The sequence below is a fragment of the Temnothorax curvispinosus genome, unplaced genomic scaffold (assembly GCF_003070985.1).
Source record: "Temnothorax curvispinosus isolate PA1 unplaced genomic scaffold, ASM307098v1 QBEX01005354.1, whole genome shotgun sequence".
NCBI classification, from domain to species: Eukaryota; Metazoa; Arthropoda; class Insecta; order Hymenoptera; family Formicidae; genus Temnothorax; species Temnothorax curvispinosus.
This window is the reverse complement of record NW_020215134.1, coordinates 1-18,958: the sequence shown is the minus strand read 5'-3', so window position 1 is coordinate 18,958 and position 18,958 is coordinate 1. Positions and strand designations below refer to the sequence as shown.

At 30.7% G+C, this 18,958-nt stretch overlaps 2 protein-coding genes across 2 annotated transcripts; one reads left to right on the top strand and one right to left on the bottom strand.

The window, feature by feature from the left end:
- Positions 1-324: 324 nt before the first annotated feature.
- LOC112454805 (organic cation transporter protein-like) lies at positions 325-8,401 on the bottom strand. Its single transcript, XM_025016398.1, has 10 exons — positions 8,266-8,401; positions 6,708-6,799; positions 3,569-3,897; positions 3,316-3,419; positions 3,080-3,234; positions 2,561-2,871; positions 2,112-2,424; positions 1,587-1,768; positions 1,297-1,433; positions 325-860 (listed from the first exon to the last, which is right to left on the bottom strand). Exons 2-10 carry the CDS (start codon positions 6,739-6,741, stop codon positions 806-808), a joined length of 1,620 nt encoding a protein of 539 aa, XP_024872166.1. The 5' UTR covers positions 6,742-6,799; positions 8,266-8,401; the 3' UTR covers positions 325-805.
- Positions 8,402-13,843: 5,442 nt separating this feature from the next.
- Positions 13,844-18,954, top strand: LOC112454803 (beta-galactosidase-like; the record flags this gene model as incomplete). The annotated part of the gene is made up of 9 exons (XM_025016395.1): positions 13,844-13,990; positions 15,685-15,857; positions 16,075-16,225; positions 16,412-16,475; positions 17,133-17,227; positions 17,722-17,955; positions 18,259-18,430; positions 18,562-18,683; positions 18,826-18,954. Coding segments are annotated over exons 1-9 (1,221 nt in total), but the record flags the coding sequence as incomplete, so codon positions are not given.
- Positions 18,955-18,958: the final 4 nt, after the last annotated feature.

Below are 18,958 nucleotides of genomic sequence, written 5' to 3'. Positions count from 1 at the left end.
TTATCGCGTAAGGTGTTGTTCAATCATAAAACAAACGTATAACCATTTCTAAGAACGATCTGCAGCAAAGTCCGGAAAATAAATCTCACATAGTATTTGCCACGAATATAATAATAAGATATCAATTTTTCAAGCATTTGTATGTATAATATGTTACATGTGGAGAAGTAGAAGTAATCGGTAGTATTGATATCAGATATTTTGCACAATAACAATAATCGCGAAAGAGATACAATTATAATGTTTGAAGAATTAAGGGAAACAGAATATTGTCGCTTTTGAGTTTTATTAAGTATTTAATAAATAAACATGCTTTTCTTACAAAAACAAATTTCTATTTATATACATAAACATTCAGTAAAAGATCTTATATGATAATCATTAATCATGTATAAACTTATACGTATACTTATTCGTTTGGCAGTAAAAATATATAATTAATACTTGCTGCTAAACCTTACGTCTTTCTTCAGAATTTCTTGAAGAACGCAGTAATAATATCATATATTTTTCTAAAAATATTTTTTGTTATATTTTCTATAAAATGTCAGCTTTAAATTATAATATTATGAAAAATATGAGTTATAGAAACGCGCGTGACAAGATGAATAATCATAGAGCGAATTTTGCTAATATTACGAAAGTAATTACTTTCGTAATATAATAAATAAGATTTCTAAATATATGTTCGCTTTATCCTAGCGCTTGAATAACACTCGGGTCACTTGTGATAATTTAATTCAATACGCGTTTGCGCGCGATGTGCGTTCGCACTTTTTCTGAAATATGTGATGGTAGTTTTTCTTTAGATTGTCGCTTCTGCTTCAAAATCTCCACGTTTTTCTTTCAACTTACGCTTCCTGCATATAAAAAAGCAACAACTTTTATAATTTAGACTATACTCAAATCACATATTTGAATGTAAACGGTAATCTTTAACGAAGATTATATTTGTATTATATACGAGCATATATTAAGTTATTTTTTAAAATAATTTGCACATGAAAAATAAAAAAGAGCGTCCTAAATATTACCAATTTTGCCACGTGTCATTGTTCCATTTATATTATTTACGAAACGACGAAATTTTTTACGCGAAAATTGATAGGGCATAAAAATATCAATATTCATCTACGTGCAATATAAATATACATATATATATATATATATATATATATATATATATGTATATATATGCTCATGTATAGAAACCGATAATACTTAATGTAAAAGTATTTTCTTTACAAAAAGAAATTCTTATGCAATTTATGTATGCAAAAAATTTGCTTTACTTACTTCCCGAATTCTTCGCCGTCTTGAAGCGTTTCCGGTAATGTACATCCGGCAGTTTCCGGTAATAATAGGCATAATGAGGACCCAATCAATGGCAAGATTCCGAATATAGTGGGTGATAGCCACGTTTCGAAGTAATTCTAAAATAATATCTACAATTGGTAATCTAGAAAACTTAGTAGTTGGTGACTTTCGTTACGACAATAACTTAATTCAAATCTCCATGTAAATGGGAAACGAGATGTTATTTGTTAACATCTATATTTACATATCGACTCTATAATTAAACTTACCAAAGACACTACAAAGGGTGCTAAGATAGAGCCTACTCTAGCACACATGCTACTCGCGCCGATTCCGATGTTTCTCACGACTGTAGGAAACAGTTCTCCGGAGAAAAGGTAGACTGTTGTAAATGACACCGACATGCCGACAAGACCGATGCATGCCAAGAGCAGTCTTAGCCATGCCATATCTATGGAAAATGAATTACCGATGTATCTTGGACGATTTATTATTTTATATGTATAGATATCTCGTTTATCGTAAATTTTCTTTGCCACTTAACAATAGGATGGAACTTTTTTCGTCATCAGTCCATTGGTCGATCCATTCAAATTTAGATCGTAAACCAATGACTAGAGAGATTTTACCAGAACGGAAAATACTTTAACACACTTACAAAATAAAGGTAAAATAACGTAGTAGATATAATAACAATAATTTTTGTGCAGAACTCGTTTCACTGATCAAAAATGTTATAAGAAAGTTCAAAAAGTTACAAGAAAATAACAATAAATTCATGTATGGTTTCTCACCATTTGAGACGAAGATTAAGAATAGACAGGCTACACCGCTTATAGAATTGCTGCAAATCAGGGTAATCCGTCGACCCAATGCATTCATTGCCCACCAAGCGACGAAATTCCCAGGAATCTGTATGGCACCGGATACTGCGAAATTAATGAAAATATCGCCACCGACCTGACCAATGTACTGTGATATGCCAAACAAACCCATTCCGCAAACCATCCAGTTAAAGAAAATAGAGATTGACTTCACTCGCATGTTCGGCGTGCGAAGCAAGTCGAAAAACGAAGCCTTGTAATCTAGAGTAGATTTCTTAAGATTCTAAAATATAAAAAGCGAATGTTAGAGTTAAAGGGAATTAATTTCTTGGAAAATTTTTCTTGTTCTTCTTGATTATATTCCTTACGTTTGGATCTATTTGTCGAAATCTTTCAATAAATAGAATTGTAACTCTTACCTGGTGCAAGCAATGTTTCCTGACTATTTCGGGAATGTCTATATTTTCCACTTTATTAACATTGGCCCCCTTTCGCAATATCTCGCATGCTTCTCTCTGCTTTCCCACAGCTAGTAACCATCTGGGTGATTCAGGTATTATCCACCAATAACTTAAAAGAATAATGGATGGAAGTGTGATGGCAATCTGTAGTTGTTGCCAATGTCGAAACCAGAATGCGAGTCCTGCCAGCGACATATGGCCTAAACTGTATGGAACTTGATATAAAACGGTGATGGCGGCACGCCATTTTGTACCTACTATTTCCATACCTAAAAAATATTTTTTAAAATGCTCATTATATTGACTTATCTTATTAGCAAAAAATTTGTTTTTAATATAACATTAAATTGACATTGTAAATACTGATTTTTATACAAATAACAACGATATTTTATAACGATTTTTTCCACCGTTAAAAGTTGCCAAGGTCTGTTTTTTTGTAATCTTAATACTCATCTAAATAAAGAACACACTTACAGATAACGTAACTAGTAACCATCGTGCCTCCAGTGGCTAAGGCACTTAACAACTTCAATAGTAATAATGCGTAAAACCAAGGTACCACGGCGCATCCAATACCTGACAAAAGTTGAAGAACAATAGAAACTATCAGCGGCGTTTTCCTGCCATATCTGTGAATATTCGTATATTTTTCATTTCTTTGTAACTGTTTTACGATTTGAAATCATATATTCAATAATACGTGTACTTGCCTGTCTGCTAAACTGCCAAAGATTATGTTGCCGAGAAGTATTCCAAACATAAGAATGGACTGTTGAATATTTGCATAATGCGTTCGATCACAGACCAGATTCCACTGAAACGATAACAGTTTTTTACTTTTCTAAATAAATTTTCAAACCGGTAAACAAAAGGAAATTTCGTCGCTCGATTACATCTCACAAATTTACGAATACGTTTGTTTATATTCTAAAACAATGATTTTCGAACTCATGATATACTTACTTGTGATATAATGGTCTCGGGAAATATTGTCCTATCGTATTCCCATTCCGTGCATTTTATCAGGGTGCCGTTAACATTGGCTGTGCATTGGTCCTTGGAATATTCCTCTGTAGTAGCAGGTTCTGTGCAGTTGTAATCTTGATGAGGCGCCATAAAAACGATCGCTAATTGATGCCACGCTACCGGAAATTTGACCAAAGACATCGCCAGGCAGATGATGATTTGCCACCTGCCGAGATTGCCAATCGCGGCCTGCACGGCGTCCACACTTGCGTTAGAATCGACATGATCGTCCTTACCGTTAGGAACTTGCTTGGTATTCACGTGTGCTGCAATTTAAGGAGACACTTTTTTTCATTTGCAAACTCACATTAAATTCTATTAATTGAAGGTTTTAAGTTTTTACTGGTTCTATCCTAGGTTACGATGCTGATCTTGATTGCGAGTTTTTGCAGAAAGGATTGTTATTTTCACGTGTAGAAATAAATTACACATAAATTATTCTTGTTTCTCACATACGGCGATATAAACCAAATGACAATAAATAATGATGCAGCTTAATACAATTATTAATCGTAAGACGTGCCACATTCTTCTTATTATTGTGATAAAATATACGATGCAAATTTTTTATTGCATAGAATCTTTATCTGCATAATCTTTATCGCTTTTGAAAAATTTTTTTGCGCATTGTAGGTGTACGTTGTAATTACGCACATTATTTAAACTTGATTTTAATTACAAATTTATTGCATTATGCAATGATTAAGTTGATTTACAACTTCTTAATCAGTTTTGTATAATTGGGCGCTATCAGTTACGTCATTTGGTAATGTAATACAAAATTATTTGTCGAGCTTCGTATAAAAAAGAGATGCGCATACGCATTATAAAAGTCAACACATATATAAGATTATATACAATTACAAAGACTTCCACATTAAGAAATTTTTGTATTAGCGTAAAATTAACATAAAATTGTAACCTTCTTAATAATTTTATTTAACCCTCAATTAGTACACATGTGCTAATTCGCACTACTTTTTTTTCGTTCAGCACTTTATATATTTCAATTTTTCATATAAAAATCATTTATTTTTCGTAAAATAAAGTGCACTAATTTTACATAAATTTTTATTAAAAATGACTAAGATACGACAGTTAAAAGTTGTCAAAATCTCAAATCGCACTAGTATGGCATTTGAGGTGGCCCAACCGAGGTGTGCTAATTGAGGGTTAATGTAGTAATATTGCAATATTTATACACACATATTTACATTCCGCTGTAAAAATTTATCTTGTCTAAAATCGTATAAAATCATCATTTTGATTCGAAGAATGAAATATCATTCACTTTGTTAAAAGAAAATCTGTTTCTAATACAGATATTTTTACTTAATGAGAGCAATAGAATTTGTAAGGGTTCAAACGAATTTATCATTACAAATCTATCAGATTGATTAGGTTGATTAAGCAATTTACACTGAAATACATCTGCATTGGAAGTGCATTTACATCAGAAACATATCTCTTTGTCATATTTTATTTGCACAACAGGTAATTTATGACTGTCAACACATATAATGGTTTCCAGAAAATGGTAACAAGCATGTGTATAATGTGTAGTATGAAAACAATCGCCCATTTACATAAAAAATCTAATAGGAATTAAAAAAACAAGTCCATTAGTTCATAGATGAGAAAAACAATGTGTGATTTTCCTCGTTCAGTACTAGAGAATCAAAATTAAATCATCAATCCGTAATTACAATTGTCTAGCGCACCAGCTGCGTAATAAAAAGTTTAACCTTGCTTGTTCATGACAAATGATTCATAAATATTTATAAGTTAAACAGTTAAGTACTCTCTCTTTCTTTTTTATGCATATTTCCGAGTAATGAGATCTGAGAGTAAGCATTAAATGTCTTTCTCGATAGTCGACACAGGTAAATTTTCTTGATATTATAAAGGTATTTTTTTAAATATTATATATACGGAAAGGGCGGCAAAAATTTATCCAAAATCAGTTTCTAAGTACGTTGTTAAAAAATGAAGAAATTAAAACCGATAACGAAAAAAATCATAAAGAGATTAATGACTATTTTACACTTCTGTAATTAAATGTTACATATATTGCCTTCGATATTGCTATGCATGCGAGAGTAATCATGCGAAACGCCTCTCACAACAATTGATACTTTGCTGATGTTGCTAACAATCACTGACAGTAGAACCAAAATATGTAATAAATATGTATTACGGCGTAAAATGACGACGAAACCAGTTCGCAGAAAAGAAAAACGCTATAGAGAGTGCATGTAAACCATAAAATAAATGTTAACCTCGAGACACCAAGAAGATAACCTTCGATCTTGGGCGCTCCAACTTACATCGACATCCTTCTTCGGCGACTCGAAAGGTCAGTCTTGCCTTTCAAGCTGCCATGTCTCGGTCATGCGATACAGATTTATCCTAACGTTATTATATATGTACGCGCCGAAATAAACCGCTCAATTTTTAATTTGAGAAATTTTTAACAAAATTTGGAGTCGACTTTTGCCTTGCGAAAACAGGAAGGTGATATACTATTAATAAACTATCGTTTATCGTAGCTTTCGCATTTTACCGTATTTACATCGAAGTTATTATAAAAATACCTTTATGTTTAAAACAAATGTTTAAACTATGTTTTAAACATTACATTATTCTGACATGCATTGCTTTTAAACATAAACAAATGTTTAAAAAATACTTCCTTTTTTTAAATTTGATACGATTTTAAAACTGATTTCGAGTAGGTACGCTATGATTCGTGTATAATGACGAAATTTATTTTTTCAAAATTCTACGAAAGAATTATATAAAAAATATTAAATAAATACAAAAAGAAAGCTAATAAAATGTGAGAAATAAAAACATCTAAACAAAAAGCATTTTTAAAATTTAACTTAAAGTGCTGTTGAAATCTATGAAATTAACTAAGAAATTTTGATTCTGTTTTCTATTTCTTTTTTTTTCTTCTCAAAGTATTCAATTCGATTTAATATAATAAGCAAGTGAATTTAATACTTATTTCTATAGGATCGGGTTTTATAATATTGATGATCGCTTTAATTTAATTTGTTATCAAGAAACGTACCATATTCGGAAGCGTTTGTTTTCGTCTTCTTCATATCACTGTCTGGTTCCACGTTCTGCTAAACTTTTATTTCTTTTTTTGTATTCAGATATCTGTAACATTGGATAGTAAAATATATAAATACGTGAGTGATAAGTTGAAGACATCGGTTAGCAATTATTTTTTAGATGAATACGATGATATAATTTTTATATACACGTACATAGTGGTGTGATCGTATTTTTCTATTTCTAATCTCTTTTCTCCTTTCACCTACTCCCCTACTTCTTCTACCTCTCCTACTTACAGTTCAACAAGAAATTGTTTTTCGCAATAACGGACATTCCTCGACTCGCTCAATAGTAACCGGTGTGTGGTATCAATGTATAATGCTTATAACTTGCAGATTGATTATTATTATTCGTTGTGATTGTACTCACACATTTCGACTTTTCTAACGGAATAGAAATCGCAGAACTGATGACAGAGTCCTCAAACCATACATATGTATACATGCTTTACACGAGTAATTACACATCTTGTTGTATTAGCATTACTTTTTATCTCATTCGAATCGCGAAGATAATTTTCAGTTTTTCTCAGGTATCAGATAAGTTATGACTTAAGTACATATCAACACAGAACATAGATAAAACAGTAGTTACGATTTACATAATTAGAAAGCGCATTTTTCGCAAAAATAGGTCTTGAAAGACAATGATCAATATTTGTATAGTTATACGTCATACAGAATGATAGGACGTTGAACTTGAACGAAGAGAAAGAAAAACAGAAATGGAAAGGAAGCAGCAAACCCCGTTATGAAGGGCACAGAAAATGTTGATGTTCCAATGACTCCTCTCGCAGATACAACTTTTCTTCGCTGTTATTACCGCGTTATTACTGTTATCATGCCTGCTGAGGCCCAATTATGATTTACGTGCGGAAATCACAGGCAATATGTAGTCACAAAAATCTGCAACTTTGAGCAGATTTCTTGCACACCCAATCTGTGTAGTTCGCATTTTTTTAAGTACATAATTAAAGTTGCAAGAAACATGAAACTATAATTTGCCAGGAATATGCATTCTTTCACGACATTTCTCCACGACAAACAAGATGAGGATTCAAAAGGAGGATTTAATGCGAATTAAACTTTAAGAACATAAATGAATATTAATCTTTTATTAAATTCAAGTGGACTTTAACAGATAAATTTGAAAATTGTAATAAATGCTTTCCCTAGACACATTTTCATGAAAAAAATGAATTTTTAAAATATATCAGAAAACCTTTTATTAAAAATTAACGCAGGTTATATGGAAAAACCGAATTCCAATAATAAATTATATAATGTAAAATCAATTTTCATTTTTTTATATTATTTAAACTGACATGAGATATATATTATTGATAACAATTAATTTCTTAGTATCCAAGAAATTTTAAATTATGTAAACCTATTGGATATCGAAAATTAAAAAAAAAAAAAGATCTTTAAAGATATCGACTTGTCACGCACATAAGATGTACTGATTGAACGACGCAGCGCATATATATAAATTCGAATGGTGCTTACTCAGAAATCCGGTTGGCTTACAAGATCGAAAGCTGGACTTGGCGCACTCGCGTAATGTCACATTAATAAGAACGTTATTAGAAAATGAGTTTGTTCGTATTCTTGCTTGCAAATCGTGCGAAACCGACGGCTCAAGCGTAACGACTATCGTATACTCGAAGACGCAAGTCAAGAAAAGTCTTTCAAGCCGCTTGTGTTGTCCACCGAAGAGGAGGGATGCCGGCGCCGAACGTCACGTCGGGACATGGCGCCGTTACATAGGAGTGCAAAAAATACGCATCGGATTTGCAACCTGCAATTTTACGCGCGCGAGATGATAGAAGTGTATCTCTATGGCATCTTCCCAGATCGGTCACAAAGTTAATCGTGATGGAATATTAATTCCGGATCTGCTCGTTTTAGTTGCATTTTCAATATTTTGCGCCGATGTTTTCCTTCAAAATTTGAATTATGTACTCGTTATGAGCATCTATTTTATATAAAATGCGAAAATTACAAACAAAATACGTATGGACTTTTGTTGAAATTAACGCTTATGTTGTAAAAGTTATTTTCAATAAGTGATTTAAAAAAATTTTTTTAGTACGTCATTTTTATGGTCATCTAATTGTGACATTAGAATTGTACAATGAGATTTGACGGAAAAATTGTAGGAAACTTTAAATCCTAAATCTTATTTAGACGCAATACACACAGCACTATAAATTGTTCAATAATCATTATATACACAAACTACTGGCGTTGCATAAAACAATACATTAATTAGCATTGTTTGAAATACGAGAAAGTGTTTCGCAACGTAATTCGATAAGCTCGATATGCCGCTGAATGATATTTTGTTGTCGATGAGAATTTAACCGATATGCAATTTACATTGTTTGAAGAACGTTTGGCTGTTTTAACACGAACCATGATAGTGCCCGCGTGTTTAAAAAGATTGTATTATATCCGAAATAGGCATCAAGAACTAATTCTTTTATACAAAATGTCTCGACAAAAGTGATTCAAAATATTGATTCGTGAATCGAAATATTATTTCAAAGTAAAGAACAATTTTACATTTCGATAAATTTAATGTGCGCGTTTACACTGCAACTCTATTTACCACAATATAAAAACAAAAAATTATTTGATCGTAATATCGCATTATTGTACTACGTAAATGCTGGATTTAATGAGCAAAGTCGCAGCAGACGTACGATAGTCAAGATTTTATTTTACCAGATAATTTAAGATATAAATCTAACTAATTGTAAGCAATGGAGAATCATTAAATCATTCAACGAGGAAATCACGTACATGCATTTTATGCATAGTTGTGTCAATAGAAATACAGGTTGTATACCTGTGTGTACAACGATATGGAAATATTAAATATTCATTGGAATAATGAAAGAATGACGCATAAAATGCCTTTTGTAAGAAATTTAAACAATTAAATAACAAAACAATTCTACGAAATCATCAATAATTATTTTCATAAATTATTAGAAAATAGGAAATCACTGTTTACCACAAGAGAATCGGTTTACAAACTCATACTGATTAAAGAGTTTTTATACGGTTTAATAAATATTATAAGGCTTGTTGATAACGATTGTTAACTAAAAATTTTTATTCGGTTTAGCATTATAAACTTGTAAAATTTTGAACTACTTCTTTGAAATATTCTTTATAATCAGAGAGAGAAATGCTCTTGGGAAAATGCCATCAAGATTTCGAAGTTTCAAGTGCTTAAAAATAAAGACTCTACTGCTAATTGAATTTTAAACATCTAAAAAAAATGATATAAGCTTATTCCTAATTTAATTTTACATAACCTTTAACATCAAGGAAGAGAAACTTTTTTTTAGAGAAAACTATAATTGATCTTTTTGAATGAGACCATTTTTTTCAGAAATAAAGCGCATTCGAAAATTACACTGGATTTTTCTGATAAAAAGATTATGTGGAGCTACATGAATACTATATTTCAAATAAAAGCGCACAAATATTTGATAAGAATATTTTAGAACCAAAGTGTACGTTTAATAACGTATGTATTCGTATATTTTTAATATTTTATTTTCAGTTATTATTTGGCTATTGATTACGTAAATAATAAAAATTGCAAATTAAATGCAATTTTTTTTCATTTATGTTATATCTATTGTATAATATACCAAAAGTATCAAGAGACACGGGAATATAAGTTTATAAAAATTTAAGATTTTAACAAAAATTATAATTACAGAATATAAAATACAATGTAGAAAACAGTTTTTATAAAGGGTAGATAATTATTTCAGACACAACTTGATAATTTGATTATTTAGGCTATTACTTACATATTGATAAGTTAATATATGTTAGCTTACATAAAACAATTTAAGATTAACGAAAAAATCGATATTTTTTATACTTTTTTATAAAAAATATTAATTGTTCTAAATTTTTCAACAAGAAAAACTACTTGTTTCGTGAAAGAAAATTAAATAAATTATTCAACAAATTATAAAGAGTAACTAATTAGCTTTCTTACACTTCTTGGGAAGACATACTACGTAATCCTGAATTATACGTGAATATTAAATACACCCGATTATCAAATGTGCAAAAGCTGCTGCAGCACAGTTGCTTCTCCATTAACCCCAATTAACTTAGTCTCTTAAAAAATATTTGCGAGTATGCGAATGCCAAATGCGTACAAGGCATAGAGAGAGTACAAGACATTTCCACGTGTGCCATCTGCATTAAGTGGCTTAATTGTCACAAATTTGTTGACCACCGCATGCTAATCGAAGAAACGATGCGGCCGCTGTTCTTACAGCGTTTTAATGATACGATTTGATTTTTGTAAGACTCAAAGTTACACGAATTGTCAAAATTTTTATAACAGTATTCAAGGCGCATCATCGATTTCATACGTCTTCTTAAATTTTATTGCTCTGTGATTGTGTTACTCGTAATTCAAAAGTCGCGTCTCAAGTTTGTCCGAATATTTTAGTAACAACCTGTATTAAATGTAAGAATGAGGAAACCTACCAATTAATAAGAATTGCCGAATATGATATATATCTTTATACTACCATCTCAATTATCCTTCATCACGACAAATGCTTGATGACCTCAAAGTTTCTAAATCACTCGTGTGTAACCAGGATACGAGTTTATATAATAATAATGCCCGAATCGTGTGTCTGGTTAAACGTCGTTAGATACCTCCTCACCGTCTAACTATATGTAGCATAACTGAAGCTTTATATTATATTTCTCTCTGTGATATTAGCCAACGAAAAAGTGCATTGTATAAAACATAATTTAATAAATATTGATATAAGCGATTTAAAATTTACAGTTTTAATAGAAGAATTTTAATCTTTTTAGATAGATTATTAAAATTTGATGTTTTGACAAATCTTTTTAGTACAATCGTAATAAATATTTGATAATATTAATCCAGAAAACGTTACGATGTTTTGAGAGTTAAGTTATCTAAGAAATATATATTCTAAAATTTCGAGGCTGTTTTATAAAAGTATCAGAAAACATTTGTATAATGATTTTGAGATAGTTTAGGGACTTTGAACAGCAAAAATGAAATTTTTTGAAAATTGAAAATAATAAGAGGATATAAATAGGAATAAAGTAAAATAAACTATATCATTTCAAGTATTTTAATTTCATAAAGAATTTATTATCTCTTCCTTTTATTCACATTATGGACAGGACTCTGAATAAAATATTATGACACCAGATTATGAGATATTATAATAGATTGAGATCAATTTTTGTTATTAACAAAATTATGTAAATATAAAATTATTGACATATTAATTTATCAAATAATTTTATTTCCTGTTTTACGTTTTTCTTGTTAACGCATTTTCTGTCGCTTTAATTGTATCGTTGTGACATTAAATAATAAAAGAATGCCAAAAATTTTAACTAATAACAAATAATAATAGTTTTATGTGCTATGTCACATCCAGATTGGACACGCCGCTATATATTTCAATCAATAAATGTTACAGTCGATAATGTAAATAGCTGTATGTGCTCCAAAAAGATTATTTTATAAAAGATTATAATTTTCAAAAAATTTTGAGACGTATTTTGGTAAAGACTTAAAAATGTCTTAAAAAGTATGTCTTTGCGATGTTTTTCAGCACGCGCTACGTGTAAAAATTGTGATGTCGCTTTTGCATAAAATAAAAAAGAAATCAACAATGATAAAAATCTAAACGAAAAAATAAAGCAGAGTTAATAAATTAATTAATTAATGAAATGGAATGAAAAGAAAGCATTAACCAAACTTTATTGAAAATGACTTGAGGTAGAGAAATGATGTAAGACTTTGAGGTAGAGAAAAAATCGAGAGAAAAAGAGAATCTTTAGCGTTGGTTTTGCAATTTATATTAATAAATTAATAAAACTGTATCATAAAATTGTATCATTTCTCTATTTATAAATCTAATATATATTATAATATTAATTTAATATATGTATGAATAATTATATTTGGGATATAATTAATTATTTTTACTAAAATTTTAAATATAAAATTTATATTAAAGTTTTTGCATCAACTGAAGTAAAAACAGATAATAATTTGTTATCGCAATTGATAACAAAGAGTTAGAGTTAAATTTCCAACAACTCAACATTTGCGACGTATAGCGGCGCAAGAATGTATTTCAACGCTTCATTCTGCACAGTTTATCTTTAAACGATAAACACGACTGTGTCTAATGTAGTATTATACATTCAATATGTTTAATTTTGTTTAACCTAAAGCTTGTAAAGTTTTAAAAAAATTTATTCTTTCTTGAAATATTTGTAGGTAAATATTTTAAGAGATAATTAAGTTTTATAAAACGCGCGCGATTTCTTGTAAGCTAATTAATATATAAAATACAAATCGCTAAATAATAAAATTAGAAAAGGCTGTAATAGATTTATTACTTATGTTTTACATCAATCAATCCGTACGTTTTGGTTCAAGTTTGAGCCATCTTCAGCGGTATAATATTAAAAAATTAAAAAGTTCTTTGTTCCACCGTGGTGAGTTTCATGATTGGAAGTTTCAGAAACGGAATTGAAAACATACTTAGATTAAAAGATCCATACCTGTAAAAATAATTTTATTGTTACTATAGATATTGTTAAAAGATCTAAGGTAACTCACGTTCTCAGGTTCTCAAGTAGTCTAGAGAACGAAAACATCGCGAAACACCGCGCAACTATAACGTGACTAAAAGTCAGACGGCTATTGGCTGAAATTGCTATTAAACATTTAAAAAATAGATTGAACTAAAATTTTCAATTCCTAATTTCACTCTTGGGCTACTTCATTCTGATTGGTCAAAATTTAATCTTTAATTCGTAATCTTAATCTCCAATGCGTAATCTGATAGCTCAGAATGCTCTGAACAATCTTTAATCTTCAATCTTTAATCTCATCTTCAATGCGTTGCTAGTGTAATTAAACAATCTTTAATTTTCAATCTGTAATCTTAATCTCCAATGCGTAGTCTGATACCGGCTTATTATATAGGCACACCGTCAAATCCGTCAAATCGTCAGTGACGCGCGAGCGTGGATAGTGAATTAACAGGCGTATAGAAGAGTGCAACTGAAGTACGACGAAAAGATTTATTCAAAAATGTGGTCATTGACGACTCTGCTTGTGACAACTTTGGCATTCGGTAGCGCTATATCGAAGACAGTTAACTTACCGAGTAACGTATGTTGAATGCTATCTATTGTATAATTTTTTTATATTTTATATGTTCAATATATATATATATATATTATACAAATCTACAATTTTGCGGTACGCTACTATTCGTTTTCTCTGAAATATATATAATAGACTTTCCTTCATTTTCTATTTAATTAAAATTTCTGATTAAAATAATTTTATCTAAATTTGTTTGCATATAAAAATGTGGCACATAAATGTACAGATGTGCCGAAAGCGGATACAACTGTAAGAGGAAAGCAGATAAATATAGTCTGTCAGTTGATACTGATCGCTTAACCGGAAATTAATGGTGGCAACAGTTTTAGAAAAAGAGAAAGAATTTTGAAATAGAGAAATTCTCTAACTTTTTGAAAGATAAATAGGATTTGGCAGGTTATACTTTTTATCCCAGACTTTTTTAAATTAAGAAAAAAATATCAATCAAAATTCTTATAATTGTCGATACTGTTTAGAAAGTAAAAATAATGTGTATTGAATAGAATATTGCATTTGATTTAATATAATAAAATACAACATTAATTCATGCATAGTTCGTACACATGAAGTACGCTCGGATATAAATCATAAAATTTCAATCAAGTTATAAAGATTGATTCTGACCGATTAACAATTGTCCTCGATCTCGTATTCCAGATATAGTCATCGCTGATTGAATGGAACTGATATGTTAGGGCCAGCGCACGAACATTGCCGTAGCGTCTTACGCCTTACATGAAAATTTTGCGTTACACGACAAGCAAGATAATCTTACGGCAACGCATAAAGAAAAACGTAACGTAATTAATCCTATGTTACGTACGTTACGTGGCGCTTTTCGTGCGTTGCCGTAAGATTGGCTTGCGTGTCGCATAACGCAAGATTTTCAAGTAAGGCGTAAGATGCTACGGCAATGTTCGTAAAGGCGCTGGCCCTTACTTGAATTTAAATTCATTTTTTACATAGACATATAAATAAACGTGTATTTGTATTTAAAGCGTACTAAACCTTTAAGATCTTTTTATGTCCTTCTTAACTAAAAAGATTGTTTGGTTAAATTTTTTAATGAGGTTTAAACATGTATTTAAATTATAAGCAAAATGGTATGTTTCGATAAACAAAAAAAGATTTACACATGAAATTACGTACATGTATGTATTTATTCGTGTTCTCATTGCGAGAAGCGATAGAAAAATATTACAGAATGTCTGTTGCGTTACTTACATGTTTCTGTGAGAATGTATTTATCTCTATGATTAACTTATCGGAGTCGGGATAATGATACCGGTCAAAGTTAGAAGATGAAGAGAGAGACTGACAATCAACTGGCCGTACAATAACCGACCTCCGATGATGACCTAGCTTTCAATTACAATTCCGCTAAAGCCGGCTCGAAAAAACATAACGAAAATTATATACATTTATGACACAAAAGACTGCATCAATAACTTGAATGCCACATGATATTCTACATAAATTATAAAAATGCATGACATTAATTGAATCGCGAAAAAAAAATGTATAAAAATAAGCCCAAAATGTCTCTTAAGTAGGTATATAATACAAATATAATAAAATATTGTGTAAAAATGATTGGACTAAGCGATATTCTAGCTAGAAGTTTAACTATTAATGCATCGCTTTTTATAAAATTATTTTACTTATTGTTAGCAAGAGTTCAGAACAAATGATTGCAGGATACAGAATGGCGATACGGTTTCGAAGTCGATTACGAGAACAATCAGTTTTTATTGGATGGAAAACCCTTCCGATATGTTTCCGGTAGTTTTCATTATTTTCGAGCGCCTAGACAATACTGGAGAGATCGTTTAAGGAAAATGCGAGCCGCGGGACTTAACGCTGTCTCCACGTAAGTTAAATCTCGTAATTTGTAATTTACACGTTTTGTAATTTATATGATAATACAAGATAGTATTTACATTGTTGTCAGGGAGTTAAGTACATCGATATAATACGTAAGATCTTTTAAGATACGTAGATCTTTTAACTGTTTATGAAGTTTAAAATAATGTCGCAAACTAATCGACGAATAATTAAATTTGTCTCTTTCCCCTCGCGATATACAGTTATGTTGAATGGAGCTTTCACGAACCAGAACCAGGTCAATTTAATTGGGCCGGCGACGCAGATCTAGTAAATTTCATAAATATTGCACAAGAGGAAGATTTGCTCGTGTTATTGCGACCGGGTCCTTATATTTGCGCGGAAAGAGACTTGGTAAATAAATATATACATTAATTGTTTAGTATAAAATTACTGGCGTAACTAGTTGTCTTTTGCAATCTGTTCTTTCATATCTGAGGCAAAACATAAAAATTCGTCTCTTTACTTTTTTTTAAATTATATATAGTAAAATTTTAAAAATATTATTTTATTATCTTAATAATCCTGACATACCTTTAGGGTGGTTTACCGTATTGGTTGCTTCGCGAAGTACCGAATATGAAGTTCCGCACAAAAGATGCAGGTAAGCTATAATCTGTTTCATGGGATTAGTATATAAAAACATGTTTCGGGCTTTGAAAAATATTTGCCATTTTTTATGTGGCAATAAATTTGTGAAGAAATAGAAAATTTATATATTATTGCTCTTATTATGATTTCGGGTATAATATATGCCGTTTTATAATATATGATATTTGTTACAATAAATTAAATGTATTTTATTTCCGAACAAATCGCTCGATATAAAATTGAGATGTCAATTGATAACAATCCGCTACTTTCATGATAAGAGATAAGAATCTTTTTTTTTTAATTATTTAAATGAGATGCTTATATACAAGTATCAAAGATTACATCAATTTATATTGTTTAAAAGAGCGTCTTGACGATAATCGAAACAAATCGTGGTCGTATTGTCTTGGCCATTATAATGGCTAGTAGAATCGATTAATATTTCCATTGTTGTTTATTATTTGACTGGCGAGGTAAAGGTGATTTATTATGTAAGAATCTTTTTATTTTCCATAATAATTAATTCTGCCTTTTTTACCATTTTTCATATTTTAAATTGATATATTAAAGATGCAAAATATATTAAAATATATTGATAAAATGATATTACACTACAGCCAATTGTAGAATCCAATTTTATTATTTAAAATTTTATCTGTTTCTACAGATTTCATGAGATATGCTACATTGTATCTAAATCAAGTACTGGATAAAGTAGAGCCACTTTTAAGGGGTAATGGGGGACCAGTAATTATGGTTCAGGTAACACCTATTTACGAGATTAAGAAATATTATGATTATGTAACTTATGTGTAACATTATGTTTATCTCTTAAAATATTTATTACGTTTTCGAGATAAGTAATAATTAATATTGCTCCAGACATTATCGCTTTATGATGTTATCACTACTCTGTGCTGATAACAAGCCAATGGCCACGTTCAGCAGAATGTTTATTTTGCAACTGTTGGAAGTTTTCTGAGTTCAGATTGGATTATTCTTTTAGATCTAGAGGAATAACCCAATTTGAGCTCAAAAAACTTCCAATAGTTGCAAAATAAACGCTGAACGCAGCCAATAACAAGTCAATAACAATCGATAAACAACAATACAATTGACAATTATTAAAGCAGATTTGAAGAAATTGAAAAAATTATCACAGATATGCTTTTTAATATTTTTATCTTTACGTGTCAATTATCAACTTTATTACTATCATTTTAATACTGTTGTCCTAATTTTAATTACATTAATAGGTAGAAAACGAATACGGAAGTTACAAGGCTTGCGACACAGAGTACACGGACATATTAAAAGAAGTTTTCGTAAAAAAAATTGGCAATAAAGCTCTTCTGTATACAGCCGACGGTGCATCCGCGTCTTTACTTCGATGCGGATTCGTACCTGGTGCATATGCAACCATCAATTTTGGATCGGGCATCAGCAATGTGACTAATACCTTTCAGATTATGCGCCTTTATCAGCCAAGAGTAAGTGATATTGTGTTTAAGAAATCACTAATTAATCCTCTTCTAGAAAAAGCATGCCATTGATACTCGAATCTATCGAAGTATTGTTGTCGTTTTTCCGCGATGTCGATTGGTTCTCTTTCTGCTTACTTTATGAGTGGCTGTCATGGCATATTTTGATAGTTGTGTGATTAATAGCACGGTTAATAGTATAATAATAACAGTAAAATATTAAAGATAAATAGCGCGCGCGTAGCGCGCGTCTGTGGACGTCTAGTTAATTAAAATTAAGATGTTTGATCAAATTTGAAAATTGATGCGTAGGGCCCATTGGTGAATTCTGAATTCTATCCAGGTTGGTTTACGCATTGGGGAGACACCATGAAGAGAGTAAAAACAAAACCTGTTATAAAAACGTTGAAAGAAATGCTTGCTGTAGGTGCTTCCGTTAACTTTTACATGTTTTATGGAGGTACAAACTTCGGTTTCACTTCTGGTTAGTAAACTTTTTATTAATTTCATGAATTGCAGCAAATAAAATTTTGATAAAAATAACGCTTTATCGGTGCAGTTAATGAAATTATATCAGGAAATGTACTTTACTCATCGATTATTATTCCACCACAGGAGCTAATGGTGGGGGAAACGTGTACAATCCACAATTGACTTCGTACGATTACGATGCTCCTTTGACCGAAGCCGGAGATCCGACAGATAAATACTTTGCTATAAGGGACGTTGTCGGTCTCGTACGTGATTTTCTTTGTACACTATCACATTCTTTGTTTGTTATTACAAATTTTATAAAAAAGATTGCTTCTTATTGGTTACCGGAAACGCATAACAAATATCTGTATTAAAAGTCGATTCACGTGCTCTTTGAAATTACAGTATTTGCCGTTGCCAAATATGTCTCTCCCAACTGCATCTCCGAAAGGTAATTATGGTCCAGTGTTATTGGAACCGGTACAGAAATTGCTCGACAGTCAGTCTCCATTCGCGGTGATCCGGACGACTGGACACC